General features: G+C 41.2%; 1 protein-coding gene across 1 annotated transcript in view; it reads right to left on the reverse strand.

Moving 5' to 3' along the window:
- LOC311294965 (uncharacterized protein) overlaps window positions 1-19,720 on the reverse strand; it is a 59,701-nt gene extending 39,981 nt beyond the window's left edge. Inside the window, exons 1-2 of the mRNA XM_084416095.1 lie at window positions 19,631-19,720; window positions 11,459-12,780 (exon numbers count right to left, since the gene is read on the reverse strand). Coding sequence (XP_084272221.1) covers window positions 11,459-12,726 — 1,268 coding nt within the window. The 5' untranslated portion in view covers window positions 12,727-12,780; window positions 19,631-19,720. The remainder of the gene's footprint in view (window positions 1-11,458; window positions 12,781-19,630) is intronic.
- Between the last annotated feature and the right edge of the window lie 385 nt (window positions 19,721-20,105).

Raw genomic sequence — 20,105 nt, forward strand, 5'->3', positions numbered from 1 at the left:
CTGTCCCAGAGGTGGCCGCGCCGCCCGCTCTATGCTTTTCCCCCCGTCTCCCTCCTTCCAGAGGTGATAGAACGTGTGAGGGAAACGAAATGCTCAGTGCTGCTTGTAGCACCACTCTGGAGGAACCAACCTTGGTTTCCAGAGCTGATGCAGTTGGCAGACACTGCCCCATGGCCGGTGCCATTGAGAAGGGACCTTCTCTCGCAGGCCAGGGGCTCGATTTGGCACCCTCAACCGAAGTTGTGGGCCTTACACGTGTGGGCTCTCAACGGTTACCCGCTGATTTCTCAGTAGGAGTGCTAAATACTATCACTCAGGCTAGAGCACCGTCGACTCGACGGCTCTATGCCTCAAAGTGGTCGGTATTCTCCAGTTGGTGTGGGGCTCGGGGATGCTCACCCCTCGACTGTGAGGTAACGGAGGTTCTCTCCTTCCTTCAAGAGCTGTTGGATAAGGGCAGAGCCCCATCCACGCTCAAAGTTTATGTGGCGGCTATCGCAGCGTTCGCTGAGACAACGCTCGGTCAGTCGATAGGAAGGAACGATTTGGTCATCCGCTTCCTCAAGGGAGCTAGGAGACTGAACCCTCCCAGACCCCCGTCGGTCCCTGTTTGGGACCTCTCTACGGTCCTGGAGGCCATGAAAGGTTCCCCTTTCGAGCCCATCCAGACGATTAGTCTCAAACATCTGTCATTTAAGACAGTGTTTTTGCTGGCCCTTGCTTCAGTGAAGCGCATAGGGGACCTGCACGCGCTCTCAGTGAGCCCGTCGTGTCTGGAGTTTGGGCCTAGTGACTCGAGAGTCATACTCAAACCTAGGCACGGCTATGTGCCGAAATCCCTCAACACGCCGTTTCGGGCTCAGGTTATATCCCTGTCCGCCCTGCCGGTGTTAGAAGAGGAAGGAGACTTGGGCTCTCTCTGCCCTGTCAGGGTTTTAAGAGCCTATGTGTCTCGCTCTGCTGCCTTTAGACAGACTGAGCAACTATTTGTCTCGTTCAGTGGACGTTCCAAGGGAACGGCTGTTTCGAAACAAGGCCTATCCAGATGGATAGTTGACGCCATAGCGTTGGCATACACCTCCAGGGGTCTTCAGTGCCCGCTGGGTGTCAGAGCGCACTCCACGAGAGGCGTTGCCTCTTCGTGGGCCTGGTCTAGTGGAATATCTCTACAGGATATTTGTATGGCGGCAGGCTGGGCCTCGCCGTCTACATTTATCAGGTTTTATAACCTCGAGGTTCCCGCTTTGCAGGCTAAGCTGTTATCGGTGTAATTGAACACTGAGAATGCAAGCACAGTGCGTTACTACTATCTTACGGGCAGTTTTACGTAAGACCCATATTCCCACTTTAGTCAAGAGTGTCTTGTCTAAGTGATGTCTTATATTACGTCTGCAGACGCAGCCACATATCAGAACGGAGAGTTCCTCCTCTTGTTCTAGGACTCTATGTCAGTCCCTCTGGTGATTGTGCACTGTAAATCCTGGGTCAGCCTCCAGGTTTATGGTTGTTAATCCCTGCACGCACGGCGTCTTACATTGGGTTCCCGCAGCGTCTTAGCTAAGACGCAGTACGAGAGAACTCTCGTAAGAGAACGTACTCGGTTACTAACGTAACCTCGGTTCTCTCTAGAAGAGGGAACGAGTACTGCGTTCCTTGCCGTGCGTACGATTCACTTTGGTTCGCTTCTTCGATGAAATAAATCAAGTGAGTCAGCCTTTTCGAGCTACCTTTATAGGGCTAGGCCACGCCCGCGTCGGCGGGAAGTGGCCTCATTGGTCTGATGTTGCATCAGCCTGCGCTCGATAGGCTTATGCATTTGCTAGTACAACAGCCAATGAGCAAACGAGCCGTCTTGCCTATGGCTGCATACTGTGGCAAATGCGTTTTACAAATATTAAAATTAAGGATAATTTTTTGCTTCAATATCCGTGAAAAGAGACTTTTCCCGCAGCGTCTTAGCTAAGACGCAGTACTCGTTCCCTCTTCTAGAGAGAACCGAGGTTACGTTAGTAACCGAGTACGTTTCACATGGACATTTGGCTGATTCTTCACGGACAGCTGTTCTTTAATTAGCCATTGAGAATCGCTAAAATTACTATACATATATTTTTTGAGTTAAAGGTCTTGTTAATGATTTTCAGTTTTGTTCAAGGTAATTAATTCAACAGTTTTTCTGAATAATATGTAAAGTTTGGCCCTACTGTTGGGGCAAAAGGCACAATAATTAACATTATAATTAATAGCTGGCTGACTTTTCCATTTGTTGACATGACATGGTTAGATTCAGATGTTTAATAATACATTTATAAAGTGACATTAACCATATGGTTCCCCCATATTTATATTAGGAAACATTCATATTTAAAAATATGATATTAATCATTTCATATAATAAATTATAACAATTATTGTTTCTACTGTAAAGCCAAAAATATTTTTTAAGGAAATATAATTTAAAAAATAATGTTCATGGGATCTCCTTCAAAGCTTTCAGAATCTTTAGTTTTTAAAAATGTAATAGTTTTTGAATAAGTGTTTTTAAAATTAAATTTATTTTAATGACAGTTTATTTATTAAACAAAAAATGAATTTCATTTATTTCTCAAAATAAACATAAAATATGACAAACTTTGCTGAAGTCCTGGAGAGTCTTTAATCCCGAGTCTGAGGTAAAAGGCCCCTTTTACATTTAGAAGATTTTTAATCAAAATAAACCACTTTAATGATTTATTTTACCAAAATGTGTTGACCCACCAATGTTCAATAAAAGCATACACTGTCAGGCCAAAAAAAGAGTCTCTGTGTGGATTTAAATAGGCAAAATAAATGTTGGAAGCTGTTTTAAGGAAGACATCATGTACAGTACCAGTGCCTAAGATAACAAACCCCTCAGAGTTCTCACACTACAGACCGATTGCTTTAACAGCGCAGCTGATGAAGGTCTTTGAGAGATTAGTATTAAACCATATTAAGCAGGTGATGATGCTGCTGAGGATAAACTACAGTTTGCCTATAAAACTGCTGTTGGGGAAAATGATGCAATTATTTATCTCTTACACAAATCACTAAGTCATTTAGAGACTCTGGATAACATCGTCAGAATTACATTCTTTGATTTCTCGAGTGCATTTAATATTATACAGCCTTCACTACAATTGTACAATTGTTGTCTGTATAACAGACCATGATGAGGGTGAGTATCGGGAGCTATTTGAGAGTTTTGTGAATTGATGTGAGATAAACGGTCTTAGTCTAAATGCTAGTAAATCGAAGGAAATTGTGGTTGATTTTAGTAGATAATATCCATAATACTATGTCTACATAATACTAATCTGATAATATGAAACAAGTCTAAGAGAGGTCAAAGTCGTATTCATCAGTTAAGACATATAGTCAGGTCCGAATCTTCAAGATTGTGTAACCCTGTAGGCATTTTTGAGGAAAAGTTGTTATACCACATTTTTAGAAAGTTCAGTGTCTCCTGAATAAGGATCCACCGTATAACATTGAAATAAGGGTCCTATTTTCTTGTAATTGTTATTGAAACAATAGGTGCATTATTCACAGCCGAAACACTACAGGTGGATAGGGTAAAATTTTTAAGTTATAGATATCACCATAAAACCTTTCCAGTTTTTCACTTACATAGAGACAGACATTTTTTTGCATTACAAGTTTTCTGAAATGTCATGTTTACATATGCAAATGAGGCATACCAGTATATGTAGGTTGTCTACAAACCGAAAGGTTGGCGGTTCAATCCCCGGTTCCACCTGACCAAGTGTCGAGGTGTCCATGAGCAAGACACCTAACCCCAGCTGCTCCCGACGAGCTGGATGGCGCCTTGCATGGCTGACACCGCCGTCGGTGTATGAATGAGTGAGTGAATGGGTGAATGTGAAGCTATGTAAAGCGCTTTGGTGGCCATAGGTCTGTGAAAGCGCTATATAAATGCAGTCCATTTACCATATATATATATATATATATATATATAATTCGAGGGGCAGGCATACTAGTACGCGGTTCTCCCTTTCGGGCTAGCCCTGTCTCCTCGCGTCTTCACGAAGGTTGTCGAGGCAGCCCTTGTTCCTCTCGACGACTGGCTGATCCTAGCTCACTCTCGAGACAAGGTTTGCGAACACCTAGTGCTCCGGCACCTAGCTTGTCTGGGCCTTCGGGTCAACTGGGAGAGGAGCAAACTCTGCTCCGTGCAGAGGATCTCTTTTCTCGGTATGGAAATCGACTCGGTCGCCATGTGCGCGCAGCTTACGAGCGAGCGCGCGCAGTCACTGCTAACTTGCCTTCGTCAGTTCGAGGGCAAGAGTGCGGTTCCACTGAAACTATTTCAGAGGCTCCTGGGGCATATGGCATCCGCAGCCGCAGTAACGTCGCTCGGTTTGCTTCATATGAGACCGCTTCGCGATCAAGTCCCGAGGTGGGCATGGCAACACGGCACGCTCCAAGTCCCAGTGACTTCGACCTGCCGTCAGACCTTCACCCCGTGGACGAACCTCAGTTTTCTATGGGCTGGAGTGCCCATAGAACGAGTTTCCTGGCATGTTGTTATATCAACAGATGCCTCCACAATGGGCTGGGGCGCCATGTGCAATGGACATGCTGCCGCGGGCTCCTGGACAAGACCCCAGCGCCTCGAGTTGCAGGCTGTACGTCTCGCCCTGCACCGCTTCTGTGTGTTGCTCAGGGGTCAGCACGTATTAGTCCGATCAGACAATACCGCCACAGTAGCGTACATCGAACAACAAGGTGTCTGCGCTCCCGTCGTATGTCGCAACTCGCCCGCCACCTCCTCATATGGAGTCAGAAGCATCTGAGGTAGCTTCGAGCCATTTATATCCCGGGAGACCTGAACCGTGCAGCCGATCTGTCTCGGTTTCGGCCTCTCGCTGGAGAATGGAGACTCCATCCCCAGTCGGTTCAGCCGATTTGGGATCAGTTAGGGGACGCACAGGTAGATCTGTTTGCCTCCCACGACTCGTTCCACTGCGATCTGTTTTATTCTCTGACCGAGGGCACGCTCGGCATGGATGCACTGGCGCACAGCTGGCCGCGGGGCCTCTGCAAGTATGCGTTTCCCCCAGTGAGCCTTCTTGTGCAGACTTTGCGCAAGATCAGGGAGGACGAGGAGCAGGTAATTTTGGTTGCCCGTATTGGTACAACCGCACCTGGTTCCAAGAACTAGTACTCCTCGCGACAGCACCTCCCTGGCCAATTCCTCTGAGAAAGAACCTGCTTTCTCAGGGACGGGGCACCCTATGGCACCCTCGTCCCGATCTTTGAAATCTCCATGTGTGGTTTCTGGATGGGACAAGGCAGGTTTGAGTACCCTACCACCAGCGGTGGTGGCTACCATCACTTCTGCTAGAGCATCGTCCACGAGACATGCCTATGCGTTGAAGTGGAACCTCTTCGTCAAATGGTGTTCTTCTAAACTTCAAGAACCCACGAAAGGCCTGATCAGTGTCGTGCTTTCCTTCCTGCAAGAAGGGTTGGAGCGAAGGCTGTCTCCCTTCACCCTGAAAGTGTATGGTGCCGCCATTGCCACACATCATGATGCAGTTGATGGTAAGTCCATTGGAAAGCACGACCTGATCATCAGTTTCCTGAGAGGAGTGAGGAGACTGAATCCTCCTCGCCCTCCTCTCGTTCCCTCTTGGGACCTCTCAGTGGTTTTAACTGCTCTGCAGAGTGCTCCCTTTGAGCCTCTGCAATCAGTGGAGTTTAAGTTCCTGTCAATGAAGACAGTGCTCCTGGTTGCATTGGCCTCCATCAAGAGGGTAGGGGACCTGCAGGCATTTTCGGTTGACGAAGCATGCCTGGAATTTGGACCGGCTAACTCTTATGTGATCCTGAGACCCCGGCCTGGATATGTGCCCAAGGTTCCCACCACACCCTTTCGAGACCAGGTGGTGAACCTGCAAGCGCTGCCCTCGGAGGAGGCAGACCCAGCCTTGGCACTGCTCTGTCCAGTACACACCCTCCATGCTTACGTAGACAGAACGCAGTGTTTCAGGACTTCAGACCAGCTCTTTGTCTGTCATGATGGGAAGCTAAAGGGAAAGGCTCTCTCCAAGCAAAGGTTGTCTCACTGGATAGTGGACGCCATTGCTTTGGCTTACCAGCAGCAAGGTCGACCATGCCCCCTTGGTGTGACGGCCCACTCCACCCGGAGTGTGGCATCCTCTTGGGCTCTAGCGCATGGCGCCTCGCTAACAGACATCTGTAGAGCTGCAGGCTGGGCGACACCTAACACGGCCTCTGGGCGACCCCCACGTGTGTAGTCCACTGTAAGCCTCTCTGAGCATGTGTCTTTCCCTCAGCAAGCCACCTTGCCACCCCTGGGTTTGAAATATTCCACCTGCGGCTGGACACCCCAGTGATTCTCAATATGCAGCCCCCTAGGGTCATGTGTATTCCAAGTTCCCCCCTTCGGGCTGGGCATAATTGCGTATTTCCACTGATATATGCTTCCCAGTGTACCTTGGTACCTTGGCATAATTCCAGCAGCCATTAAAAACTGTCCCTTTCATGTTAATGTTGCATTGTTTACATGTTTAAATATTCTGAGAATGCATAGTTTAGTTATAATGTTTAATGTTTAAACTGCAATAAATGCATTAAAATGTTTTTTGTTTTGTTTTTTTGGCAGTCATTTAGTTTTTATTGTTTATGCCAAAACAGTGATGTTTACAACTTGTTATACGGCAGAAATGGATTCAGCACCTAAAAATCATATAGAAACAACACTTGAAGTACTTTTCCTCAAAAATGCCTACTGCATCTTATCCAGGGCTATTTATCTATTTTGGGACTCGACTAATAATGTATATAATATAATCATAATGCCTTGCGGAACTGATACTGGAAAATAATGGTTATTGTTGTGAATGTTTTTTATTAATTATTATTACTGTGGTATGTGCTGCTGTGATTTGTAAATGTACAACTCTAGGGATCAATAAAGTTTATTGAATTGAAATGAAATGCTTAAGAGTCTATGACTGGATCATTATTGTGTTTCTAGCATGTTAAATGTTAGGCAACAGCAGAGGTGTATAGACAAGAGGTCAGAAAGTAGAAGTCCTGCCATATGTTTATTCCACCATGAACTCAGCCATCTGAATCACTAATTAGTTCTCCTAGCTGAAAAACTGTGACAATTAGCAAATCCAGGTGATTGGAACAAAATACTGAGGAGGACTTTAACTTTCTGAAGCTGGACTTTACACCTCTGGGCAACAGTTCTTCTAACCCTAATTGATGGAGTGTAGCATTTCTTAAACAATCATGTAGGAAGACACAGCATGGCCATATTCCAGAATGTCAAGTTTCATCAGGCTCAGATTGTGAAAGAATGGTTGTGATGAGCATGAAGAATCATTTTCACGCAAGAATCGGCTCCTCTGAGTCCAGATCTTGAATTCATTGAAAGTCTTTGGGATGTGCTGGAGGAGACTTTACACAGTGCTGGACTCTTGCATTAACAATACAAGATCTCTTGACCAACAATTAATACACCTCGCGATGGAAATAAATGTTGTGATGATATCAGTTGACTTTCAATGTTGATGCTTTTAACAGTTTTATTTATTTATTAATGTCTACTTTTTTAAATCAGTCAATAAATTCACAGAGCACTGGTGAAGTGAAGCAAAGAAGAAGAGCAGAAAAAACAACATAGAAGAATCATAACTAATATTCGTGTCAGTCATTGATGTGTATTTACTATTTTGAGGAGCTACTTTAGAATTTCTTAACTGGAACGGACCACTAACTTTTTCATTTACATTTAGTGCAAGTTCAGTGTAGAACTTTTTCTTCACAAAAAGTATCCTAATTTAAGCTACTATAACTTTGTTTTATTTTTACTTTAATTGTTGCTTGCTTTCACTTCAGCAATAAAATCCTATGTGTCTTCTATTAAAAGAGGCCAGTGGTCCAAAGCGTTCATGAGTATCTAAATCACTAAATGGAGTTTGAATGTCACCTAGAGGCCATATTGGCTACTGCGCCTAAAACTCCCAGAGCATTTTGATTGTTTGGGACAAATTTGAAAGACAACTTGGTTGGATTTACCGCTTTTTCAGTTTTAGGATGCCCAGGCACAGGCTTTATATTAACAGAAAAGAAAAATAAATGTAAAGCAGCACATTAAGTTCAGCAACCATTTAAGTTTGGATTTGTGATTTTTCAGTCTATGTTTAAGAATAGGGTCGCCAGGGGAGAGGCTAATGAGACTAACTTGTTATCTGGATTCCAAGACTACACTCTAGAAAATATTGGGTTATTTTTTCAGTATTTGGGTAGTTTTTGTGTTACCCCAGCTCCTGGGTCAGACATAACAACCCAGTGTTTGGGTAGTTTTCTTGTGTTACCCAGATCTTGGGTCAGACATAACCCAATGTTTGGGTAGTTTTCTTGTGTTACCCAGATCTTGGGTCAGACATAACAACCCAATGTTTGGCTAGTTTTCTTGTGTTACCCAGATCTTGGGTCAGACATAACAACCCAATGTTTGGGTAGTTTTCTTGTGTTACCCAGATCTTAGGTCAGACATAACAACCCAGGGTTTGAGGAATTTATCGCAGGTTTTTTGCGACCTCTTCAGGAGAGAGCAGTGCAGCTCCGTCAAAATGGTGCTGTATATCGTTTAATATTATGCAAAGCAACATACAGAGGTCCGATGTGAGTCACCTACACTAGTGTCGGGTGACTCATGATGGTCTTTTCGCGTGATGGAAACGCCTGATGCCTTGCATAAAACTATATGATTTTATTCAAAAATATACAGAATATAAATATGTATGATGTTAAAATATGTTCTCAGAACTGTACACTGTTTGTTTATGGCCAGGTTATGGAGCCAGTCGCTGCATATTTCGGCTACGAGTGAAACGCAGGGCGGCGGTCTGAAGTTAGAAGTTCCCCCGCTGAACATGACAAGCTCTGGCACAAGATCCAGCGCCGTTACGGTGGAAACGGGACAACAGAGACTGGTCGATTACACTTGAATTACTTATAATTATTAAATTTTTACTGCTAATATTTGTTAAACTAGCTTAAATTTTGGCAATATGTATTACAAATTATATAAAATATAAGCCATAAATATGCAAGGCAGTGGTTGTATCGAGTATTTTATAAAAAAATTGAGGATTTAAGTTAATCAGCAGACATTAATTCATGTATGAAGTAAAAAAATAAAAATAAAGTAAAATGAATATTAAAAATGAATCAACTATGCTGGGTTAAATCAACCTATTATGCTGGGTTAAATAAACAACCCAATTGTTTTTAACCCAGTGTTTTTCCTGATAAATGTGTTGCTCCAACCCTGATAAACACTCACATGTCTGTAGCTTTCTAGTAACCTTAATGCAGAGTTTCCACTGATTTTTAAAGTAGTCGAGTCACTGTTCTTTTCACACTGCACGACTATCCGGGAGTAACATTCAGTCGCTGCTGTTCACACTGCACGATGGATCGGCGACGGGGTTTCTCATTGCATGACTTACAAAAGAAAGAATCGCTGACAACTTCTGTCTGGTCCGCAAACTACATTTCACAACCAAACACACGCGACACTGAAATTGTTATTAAAAATGGTAGCCTTGAAAAAAAGCTTGCAATCCAAATTGTCTGTGCGCTGATTTGCAGTGAAAAGGAGAAAAAGAAAAACAGATTATGCAGGAGGAAATGGTTGGGGGGACGAGGGGAGAAAGGACTTTGTGTTCTGCAAAGAGAGTTGGGTGTAAATAATAATATTTTAATGTGCTTCTGGTCAAGCAAATGTTTGTGCTTTGTTTTTGTTTGATTAATTGTAATGCTTGTGTTATAATTGTAAAGCTTGTGTGTTCTGATATTCTGGACTATAACTTCTCCCGAACTTCCCTCTGCCCTGTATCTTGATCTCTCATTGACTGTAGGTAGAGCTGGGTGATAAAACGATAACGATAATTATCGCGATAAAATTTCTCTCGATAAAACGATATCAAGAGTTCGATAAATGTCCGATAATGTTTATGCGCCAAAAGCGGAACGAAACTCATTTGAACCGCACGTCACACGGACCATTTATCCGCTCGGCTCAAAGTCCAAACGGCAGCGCAGTGCGAGCTCACTAGAGCAGATGCGTGCCGTTTACTCTGATCGGTCTCGGTCACGAGATCCAGTGAGAAGCGCTTGAATTTAGCGAAGAACATAAATGTCTCAGTGATTTAAACCAGTTTAAAGGCAGATGAAACAGCGCTGACAAACAGGAGAAACACTGAGCGCAACGATACAGTCAGAAGGCTTTTCCGTCTACAAATTCCCATCATTTACCGTGGATTTACTGTAACGTTAGCCTAGTAATATTAACTGCACCATGAAATGTGGGATATACATATTGAATTGTATTATATTATTAATGTAGACAATGTATTAAAGGACTAATGGAATATAATAACAGTATTAAATAATGTTTTTAGGCTACTGTTTTTCATACAAATAAATACCATAGAAACCATAAAGTTACACTTTGCCATGATAGTGAGGTGCTGTAGGCTATGCCTGGTTTTATCTGTGGTTATCATGATCTAAATGCATGATACTGGATGACCAATGGTTCATTTGAATAAAACTCAAACTGTCAGAATATTACATTTTACCAAATAAAAATTTAGCACATGCAGAAACTAAGAAATACATTTTTCTATTAAGATATTTATTTTGTTAAGGAAAAATGACAAATGTTTGAATGTTCTACCTTAGATTTGTGAAATGTTCACCAGTTCGGCAAGTGTTCGTCATGATATGTTCTGACAATAAAGAGTAGTTTAAAACCACAATTAATGCTCTGGTTTCTACAACTTTTACTTAGGAGCAAAAATCTGCGCTTTTTTTTTATCATTTATCGTGATAATTATCGATATCGACTGATATAAAATCTATGAAATATATGATATAAAATATATTATCGTGATCATTTTTTTGGGCCATATCGCCCAGCCCTAGCTGTAGGTCATCACTGATGTAATTTTCAGTGAGAACTCATTTCACACAGCAAGATTTTCCAGATATTTAGCATGCCAAATATCTCACGGGCATCGGCAACTCATCGACGATTCTCTTTTAGATCATGTCTTTGATAATGCAAACTGCATGTTTGTAACTCGCGTGAACGATCACGATTTTCCTCTGATTTCGGGCATTTATCAGTGATTTCGCAAAATTTTGGCTTTAAAATCATGCATTGTGAACTCGGGTTTAAGAACATTAGTGTGTCCAACAGAGTTAAAAATAATTTTTACAGATCTTAATATTTCTTAATTTTTTTTCATTACAAAGTGATTTAGTAACATTTCAGAGAAAGTTACTTCTGTGATTGTCTCACCAGGTTAAGTAATTTCACATTCAAGTTTCACTATAGCAGATAGTTCAGCAGCTTCATGATACTCACACAAGGTCAGAGGTCACAGCAGGTCCATCACTGTACATTATCGTGGAGTTGTTACTCTTCATGGACACACAGCTGAATCCTGAAGATGGTCCATTACTGAACTCAGGGGGAGTACCCATGGAGGCGTTACTCTTCATGGACACACAGCTGAATCCTGAAGATGGTCCATTACTGAACTCAGGGGGAGTACCCATGGAGGCGTTACTCTTCATGGACACACAGCTGAATCCTGAAGATGGTCCATTACTGAACATAGGGGGATTACCCATGGAGGCGTTACTCTTCATGGACACACAGCTGAATCCTGAAGATGGTCCATTACTGAACTCAGGGGGAGTACCCATGGAGGCGTTACTCTTCATGGACACACAGCTGAATCCTGAAGATGGTCCATTACTGAACATAGGGGGATTACCCATGGAGGCGTTACTCTTCATGGACACACAGCTGAATCCTGAAGATGGTCCATTACTGAACATAGGGGGAGTACCCATGGAGGCGTTACTCTTCATGGACACACAGCTGAATCCTGAAGATGGTCCATTACTGAACATAGGGGGATTACCCATGGAGGCGTTACTCTTCATGGACACACAGCTGAATCCTGAAGATGGTCCATTACTGAACATAGGGGGAGTACCCATGGAGGCGTTACTCTTCATGGACACACAGCTGAATCCTGAAGATGGTCCATTACTGAACATAGGGGGAGTACCCATGGAGGCGTTACTCTTCATGGACACACAGCTGAATCCTGAAGATGGTCCATTACTGAACATAGGGGGAGTACCCATGGAGGCGTTACTCTTCATGGACACACAGCTGAATCCTGAAGATGGTCCATTACTGAACATAGGGGGATTACCCATGGAGGCGTTACTCTTCATGGACACACAGCTGAATCCTGAAGATGGTCCATTACTGAACATAGGGGGAGTACCCATGGAGGCGTTACTCTTCATGGACACACAGCTGAATCCTGAAGATGGTCCATTACTGAACATAGGGGGAGTACCCATGGAGGCGTTACTCTTCATGGACACACAGCTGAATCCTGAAGATGGTCCATTACTGAACATAGGGGGAGTACCCATGGAGGCGTTACTCTTCATGGACACACAGCTGAATCCTGGAGATGGTCCATTACTGAACATAGGGGGAGTACCCATGGAGTTGTTACTCTTCATGGACACACAGCTGAATCCTGGAGTTTCTGCTCTCTGAGTGTGAACAGACGCCTCCTCCTCTCTCTCCTCACACACACTCATTTTACAGACAGCTCCTCCTTCTCTTCCTCCTTGATGAGAGACTTGATTTCAGACCTGTTTGTGGATACAGAGAACATACACAATTCACAACTGAATTTGACACACTGAAGTAAAATAAAAATGAAATTGTTCTGTAAATTCACAGTTAAAATCAAAGTACAGCAGACTGTCTGTTTTTCTGTATTCATCCCAATAGAGTGAAACACCTCCAGAATAAATCACAGCAGTCTCTAATGGATAAAGTACATTTCACAGTGTGATTGGGCTTCTTTCAACACAAGCTTCATCCGTCTGACCTCTTGTCCGTTTCATTGCCTTTCCCATAGTGTCAGTTAATAAAAAACAGTTCAGCTTATAATAAAACATCAGGCATGTGTTTTGTTTATTCAGTTGTGCTACTTCTAGATGTTTCTGATTTAAAAAAAAAAAAAAAAAATTGTCTTGTATGCGTGACGTTTCATCAGCTGATTACCACATAGGCCTACTTATTCCTTCCTCCCAAAAAGTGTTCAGTTTTCAATGTATTTTTCTCCTAAAATGCTATTGAATATTGTCATTTTGTATTGAAATCATTTGTTACTGGATAATTAAGTGAAATCACAGGGGCGTTACAGGAGTTTTAAAATCCTCAATAGAAGTAAATATACAAGACTGTCCCAGACTCCCAGGTCTGATAAATGCCAAAGCTCAGCGCCACATTAACTACTAAATCCACACACTCTAATATATCCCATCGGAGCAGTATTTGAGGCTAAGCGTATCCCATCATGTTCAGGAATTTGCGTTGAAAAATTGAGAGATGTCAAGAAAAAAATGTTTCTTGTAGAAAAACTAAATTAATTGGATATTATATAATTTGGTTGTAAAATGTAAAGTGTTGCATAATTAATGGGTACCGAGATGAGTATGTATTTTGCTAAATAATCGAATTAATCATGACCTAATTAGAACCACTTCAATTAATCAAGTGTCTTCTGTCACACAGGAACGGCTGAACAGACATTTGATGATGATTTTCGTACAAAATATTGAAAAGTAAATACATCTAAATACATAAAAAGTTACTTGTATTTTATGTGTTTCCCATCGAGTAGCCTATGTAATCAAAAGTTCCCCAAACACACTTCCGGTGAAGATTCCGTTCCCTACCGGAATTCCTGTTCCCCCTCAACGAGGCGTGTCTGCTGACAGCATGCGTAGATGCATCAAAGCTCAGCTGGATGTACGGAAAGCGAAAAAGGCCAAAAGCATTGGCGCAACATTTACTTTGCTACACTGCAGCATAACAAAATGGTTCTCACACTCCAGTATTATTTCTGCGAATTGAATAAATCTTGCACTTGTTCAAAGTTTTTGTATTATGTCTGAATGTCTGAGTTGAATTTTGCCTATAAAAATTGCCGAATTTTGCCGTGTTGACGTCCAAACTGTCTTATTATAATTGATAAAGATTGCAAAACGTCAGATGACAGGTTTATGATATAGGCCTACAACTTTTTAAACAGTATACAAAATGTATTAACAATGTTCAGTGTCACCAAAATACACATGAGAACAAGAGTTCCTCGTATTATTTTCACAGGGAAACACATTTACAGGTGACACCTTTTATGTTCCCTGTATGAAATAAAAATAAATAAATATGAATAAAATCATATATTGCTATTATTACCTTCTTTAATATTTTTCACATGCAAGATGCATGGATGCAACATAACATTCTAATCATAATTAATTAACATACAATTTCAGAGGGCACTAATTAAATCAATCAATTAATCAAGTGAATAAATGGTGTTATAAATTGGGGAGATGACCACACAACATTGCCACCTGAATTTCTATTCTTTCTGGCACATTCCAACAATGAATCCAAAAATGCATGAAGAAATCATGAGCTATAAAACTCAAGGCACATGCCCATTTGGCATAAAAAAAGACCATAAATATGTAATTCGCAGACGTTCCTCCAATTTATTCTAAATTAAAATTATTCTAGACAGTGGAGATAATTCTATAACTGCACAGACAGGAGTGAGATATAGTGATACACCAAGACTTGATACAAACAAAAAGCCCATACTTGTCCATGGACTATAGCCTTCTTATAATTTACTTGCCAGCAACTAGAACATCAAAAATAACCTTTGCTGCAATTTCAGTTTAAATTAGCCTATTTATTTCATTAGGCCTTCACAACCTCCTAGCAGGTTATTGTTTAGATTTTACAAACAATAAAGCTATTTCAATAGATGGCCAACTTTACTACATCTCCTCAAAAACCAAGACACAGCTGACAACTAGCCTAGGTTCTCACCATTCTTCTTAATGTTCGGCATGGAGGCACGATATGCTTGTGATGTGCCAGAGACGTATGAGGTATTACATTGTTCCATATACATATCATGTAGTATCACTTACAAGTTAGTGAAATAATTTCAATCTTCAATGTTTCTTAAAGGTAAACAGCACAGTGGAATCTGTGATAGCAGAGGAAACCATATCAAAGGCCATTTCTCTGAAGGAGAAAATGGACAAGGTAAAAAAAAAAAAAAAAACAGGACAGGACACAGAGGCTGGCAAATCAGGCACCATTTTTTGTAGGGCAGAAGGTTCTACGAAAAAAACATAAGGACCCAGCAGAGGAAAGGGGGCAAGCTTGAGCACAGCTGGTTGGGGCCGTATGAAATTATCCATTTGCAAGACATAAGTGCAGATTTAAGGGATGAAAATGGCAAGATATTCCTCAAAATCAACACTGACAATCTCAAACCATTTAAAAACACACCCCAAATTCCCCATAGAATTACCCAAGAACCACAACATAAAAGAGCACATAAAGAAACGTCATGCCCTTCACTCACACCTGTAGACCTCACCATCACCAAGTCACATGACCCCCCCCCCCCCCCCCCCATCACCTCCATCCTCACCAACTGACTATCAATTGGAACAAAACATTCAACAAAATCTACTAGATCCTCTCCCCTGTCTCCATTGAACTTTTCAATGAAAACGCCACTTTCCTCTCCTGTGTCCCACACCCCACAATGGGGGCAGAGGTACCAGCTGACCCCACAGACGCAGTGCATGGCTGTAAGTGTTGATGTAAAGTCAGATCTTATAATAGATCAATATTAGTCTGATTTCTAATATATTTGTGAGGTGATAGGTGCAATGCTATTTTTGGTTATCCTCTGTAGGTCTAAAAAGTGCCTGGGCTGGAAACGACAGTTATGTACTGCTGTTCAGAGTGGGACCCTATACATTATTTTACAAAGACCTACAGATCGGCCCTGGAATGGAGTTGGAGAGTGAGGTACACATTTCATTTTGACAGATAAGCTTTTCATCTGCTATGTTAATATTTTGTATTAATGTTTAATTTTGTAATGTTTATCAAGGTTATAAATGCGTATCTGTCCCTGAAAGTGAGGCAGCACAATTTGACCTCACCGGGCAAAGCATCCCATATGGACACATTTGCCATGACAGACATGTGGAAGGGAAAATATGAAAGGCTCAAGGTGTCCTGCAAATTGTATTTATTTTGCACTTTATTACTTGTGCTAATGCCCATTTTGTTCAGGGCTTTGTGTACATTTGTTTGTGCTGTTGGTACATATCTCAAGGGTATAGATCATAATGGTGTGGGTTTTTTCCGTTGGACCCAGCAAACTATGAGGTCATAGTGGGCATTGTAAACAAGGGCCACCACTGGTTCCTAGTTGTAAGTATTTGTGGTACAGAACAGTTTCCCTTGAGGTTTCCCTTGTCCTCTTAATACTGATTTGCAATAATATACCCCTATCGTGTTGTCTGGATATTTTAGCATGTTACTTAGGCTGTATACCCATCCTAACAAAAAACATTCTGCTTGACTCAATTGGAGAGTCAGACGTCAAGAAGAAAAGGTGTTTGGAGACAACAAGGTATTTTTCATGCACCACAATCATATGTAGTGTTACTGTGTAATATGTACTGTCTGCTTTAAATAACCTGATCTTGTTTGTAGAGCCCTAAAGATAGCAAAGGGTGTTTCAGTTTCAAACTGGGTGTGTGAAAGCTTGCCTCACCCACTTCAGAGGGATGCTAAATCATGTGGTGTGTTCGCCTTGAATGTGTGTGATTATAGCATTGTAGCAAATATTAAATGTTCATTAAAATGGGATGATGCTTTAGTTAATTTTTCTTGTTACTTCCTCAGTTTGCAGAACACATTCTGCAAAATACCACAGTCGACTTCTCCATTGAGCCACAAGACCTGACACGATTCAGAGTGGAGATGGCTTTGACTCTGCTCCGCCAATCTGGTATGGCTTGTGAATGTTATTGACGTGCTTTTTGATGTGCATCACTTTCATTAGTGTTTTACTGTACCTCATAGATGACCTAAGTGACCTGTGCCACTTTTGTGGAGAGGCAGAAACATGACTCTGCAGATGTTCTTTGGGTAACTATGGCTGAGCATTTTTGGTTGGTGTAGCATACACAAAGTAATAATGAATGGACCATTGCTTTAAAGGAGTCATAATGTTGTGTTACCTTGGATACCCAAATGCTCTATTATAGTATTTTAGGCACTTCTAAAAGTGGAAAAAAAATCAACACAGAGCCCCTCAGACCCTTATTTCTAAAGGCATTATTGTCTCGCGAGATCTGATGCGATGTTTTGGCTGTCGTGGACGGTCATTATAATAATGCAAATGAGGGGCGCGTTGATTGGTTGCAGGAATGTATTTTACTACTTCCAAGCGGTACAAAAACATAGACAAAATACTGCAATAGCTCAATAAATGTGACGGTACTTATTGTTAGTGAAATTGTAATCACAACCAAAGAAAAAAGAAAAAATACACCATTTCCAGATACATTCTTACAGAAGCCCCACTAACTGAAAGCTATTTTCAAACTGCATGTTTTGCATGAGTTTGGCTAATAATGTTTAGTGGTATATTGTTTTCATAATTCATACTTGCATTTAAACAGTTTTAGCCACTGAGCATGGACTCCTGTACCGTCACTACTGTAGCTGCTAGTGTAAAACAAAGTCGAAAGATGTGTTTACCTCGAAGGTAACGTTACATACAATAGCCGCATTAGCAGTTAGCTGCTATTTGTTAACCACAGTAGAGCAATAAAAACACAGTCTTACCTTTTCAATTTCTGGCAAGTCCCTGATGGTTGGGATGGCACCTTTTCCCAAACGGAGCTTCGAGGCCAAGTTCGCCTGATACTGCCCCAAATTTGTAAAAGATTCCGGTGTAAAATGTTTAGCACACACACCTAACGATACGCCACTTGAAAGAGTTGTTGGGACAGCGTCATTAAAAATGAATTTCATCCACTGTTCCCTGATAGTTTCGTCCGTTTTTGGTAGATAAAACACATTTGCATGTTGTTTGTGGCAGTCACCCACAGAGCATCTCAAGTGTAAGCTACACTCGGTTTCTCCATCTTTCTCGAGTCGACTAAACTGAATCTGAGGGGGAGAGGGGCGGGCTTCCCGCGGCATAGGTTTGCGGTGTCCATATTTGGTATATCCTCCCCCGTCTTGACGTCAAGAAGGGGAAGAAATCAAAATCTCGTTTTTTCGTGCGCGTGCACGTGGCCTATTTTACAAACCCCGAGGTAAACAAACGCTTCACTTTTAAATATCGGCTTCCCGGCCAGTGTATAATCATTATGCAATCATAACATACATTGATTCTCGTGGAAAAGTGAAATTTCTACATTATGACTCCTTTAAAACCCTTTTTTAAAATGGTTACTCATATATATATATATATAATTTTGTAAAATTTTTTTATAGATTTCCTGTGATGACTGTGGGCGATGGTTTCACGTAAAGTGTGTTGACAATCCATCCACGGAGGATGAATACAAATGTGTTTCTTGCAATAAATAGCCTAACTAAATTATGAAGCCATTGTTTTTGGAGTTGGTTTATTTTTCCCTTAATTTTCACTTTGATTAAACCTACTCGAAAATCAGTCTTTCAAAACAAGCATTATTCATATTATAAAAGCACCTGTGAAGTGATTGTGGTTCAAATAGTCCTGCACTAGAGACTTATCTGTACCGACTAAAGCCTTAATAAACATTACATTGAAATCGGTCATATGTTTTAAACTTGAAAAGAAATAAGCTGGATTGATTGACAGATGGGGAAAAACTCGCTTCTAATAATAATAATAATAATAATAATAATAATAATAATAAACACTTTCAAGTTTCGGAAAAAAAAATAGAATACTTTTTTAACCTTTTGGCTTCCTGTACATCCAGTTGTGCTTCTTGCTCGTGTTCTGATGGTAGGCCTACGTATGGCATGGTATCTGACTTGCAGTATGATTGCGTAAAGGAAACAGGAATTCCGGAAGGGAACAGAATCGACATCCAGTGCAAAGACCGTGGGTATTGGAACAGGCCCTCATTTACTTTCTTCATATTCTCAGTGGTCTAAATAATATGATCTATTTTTGTCTCAAAGCATTAATGCACATCTAATGCTATGTTTACGTGTTTATCTCCCAAATAGTTAGGCTATTATAAGGATTAACAATTCACATCTTTGATACCAATCTTTCATTTGAAAGTCGCGTGTCTAGTAGGCCTATCTGTAAAACCGCATTTTTCCATCTTAAATATATATATAAATTACGCCATATGCTCTCAAGTCAATGTAAATAAGACAAAAAAATATAATATTACAAAATAACATATTAAATGATCCTGTTAAAAATCGATGATTATCATCAAACATTGTTCACTGTTACAGTTTCCCTGAAGTGAGTTTCGATTGTATATCGATCAAACTGAGACATGTTGTTTGAGTTTAAGTTCGACATGTTTAGAGTAAATGCTCCGTTAATACAGCTTTAAAATGTTTTAACAAACTTACCGTAACCCGTGAAGACATTTCTATTTCTGACTCTTCTGAAATGGCGTCTACAAGTTACGACTGCTTTTTGGTTTCGCTTTCAGGAGTCACGTGAGTTCCGCTAAAAACAAGCTCCGCCCCAAACTGAACTGAACGCGATGACGTACTACACAATCTACTGCAGTGCAATATATCACTCTTAAATCTGGCACATTAATTCATGTGAATTTGTGAAAAGCTTGTTTAAAGCTTGTTAATATTATGCTATTCAGATCACAGGGGTTTATGGTCCTGATGTGACTGGGGAAATCTCTCTCTTTCTGGTTAATGATTGCTCTGCTGTTTTTCCTTTTGAGCCTTACAGCATGGACGAGGCTAGCCCCTTTTTAGGGGTGCTTCAGCCCAGGGAGCTCAGCACCCCTAAAACTTGGAGTAAGAAATGTTGTTATTCAAAAAAAAAAAAAAAAAAAATCGTCTTTGACAAGGTTAAATAATG

Source organism: Rutilus rutilus, assembly GCF_951802725.1.
Source record: "Rutilus rutilus genome assembly, chromosome: 1".
Classification (NCBI taxonomy): domain Eukaryota; kingdom Metazoa; phylum Chordata; class Actinopteri; order Cypriniformes; family Leuciscidae; genus Rutilus; species Rutilus rutilus.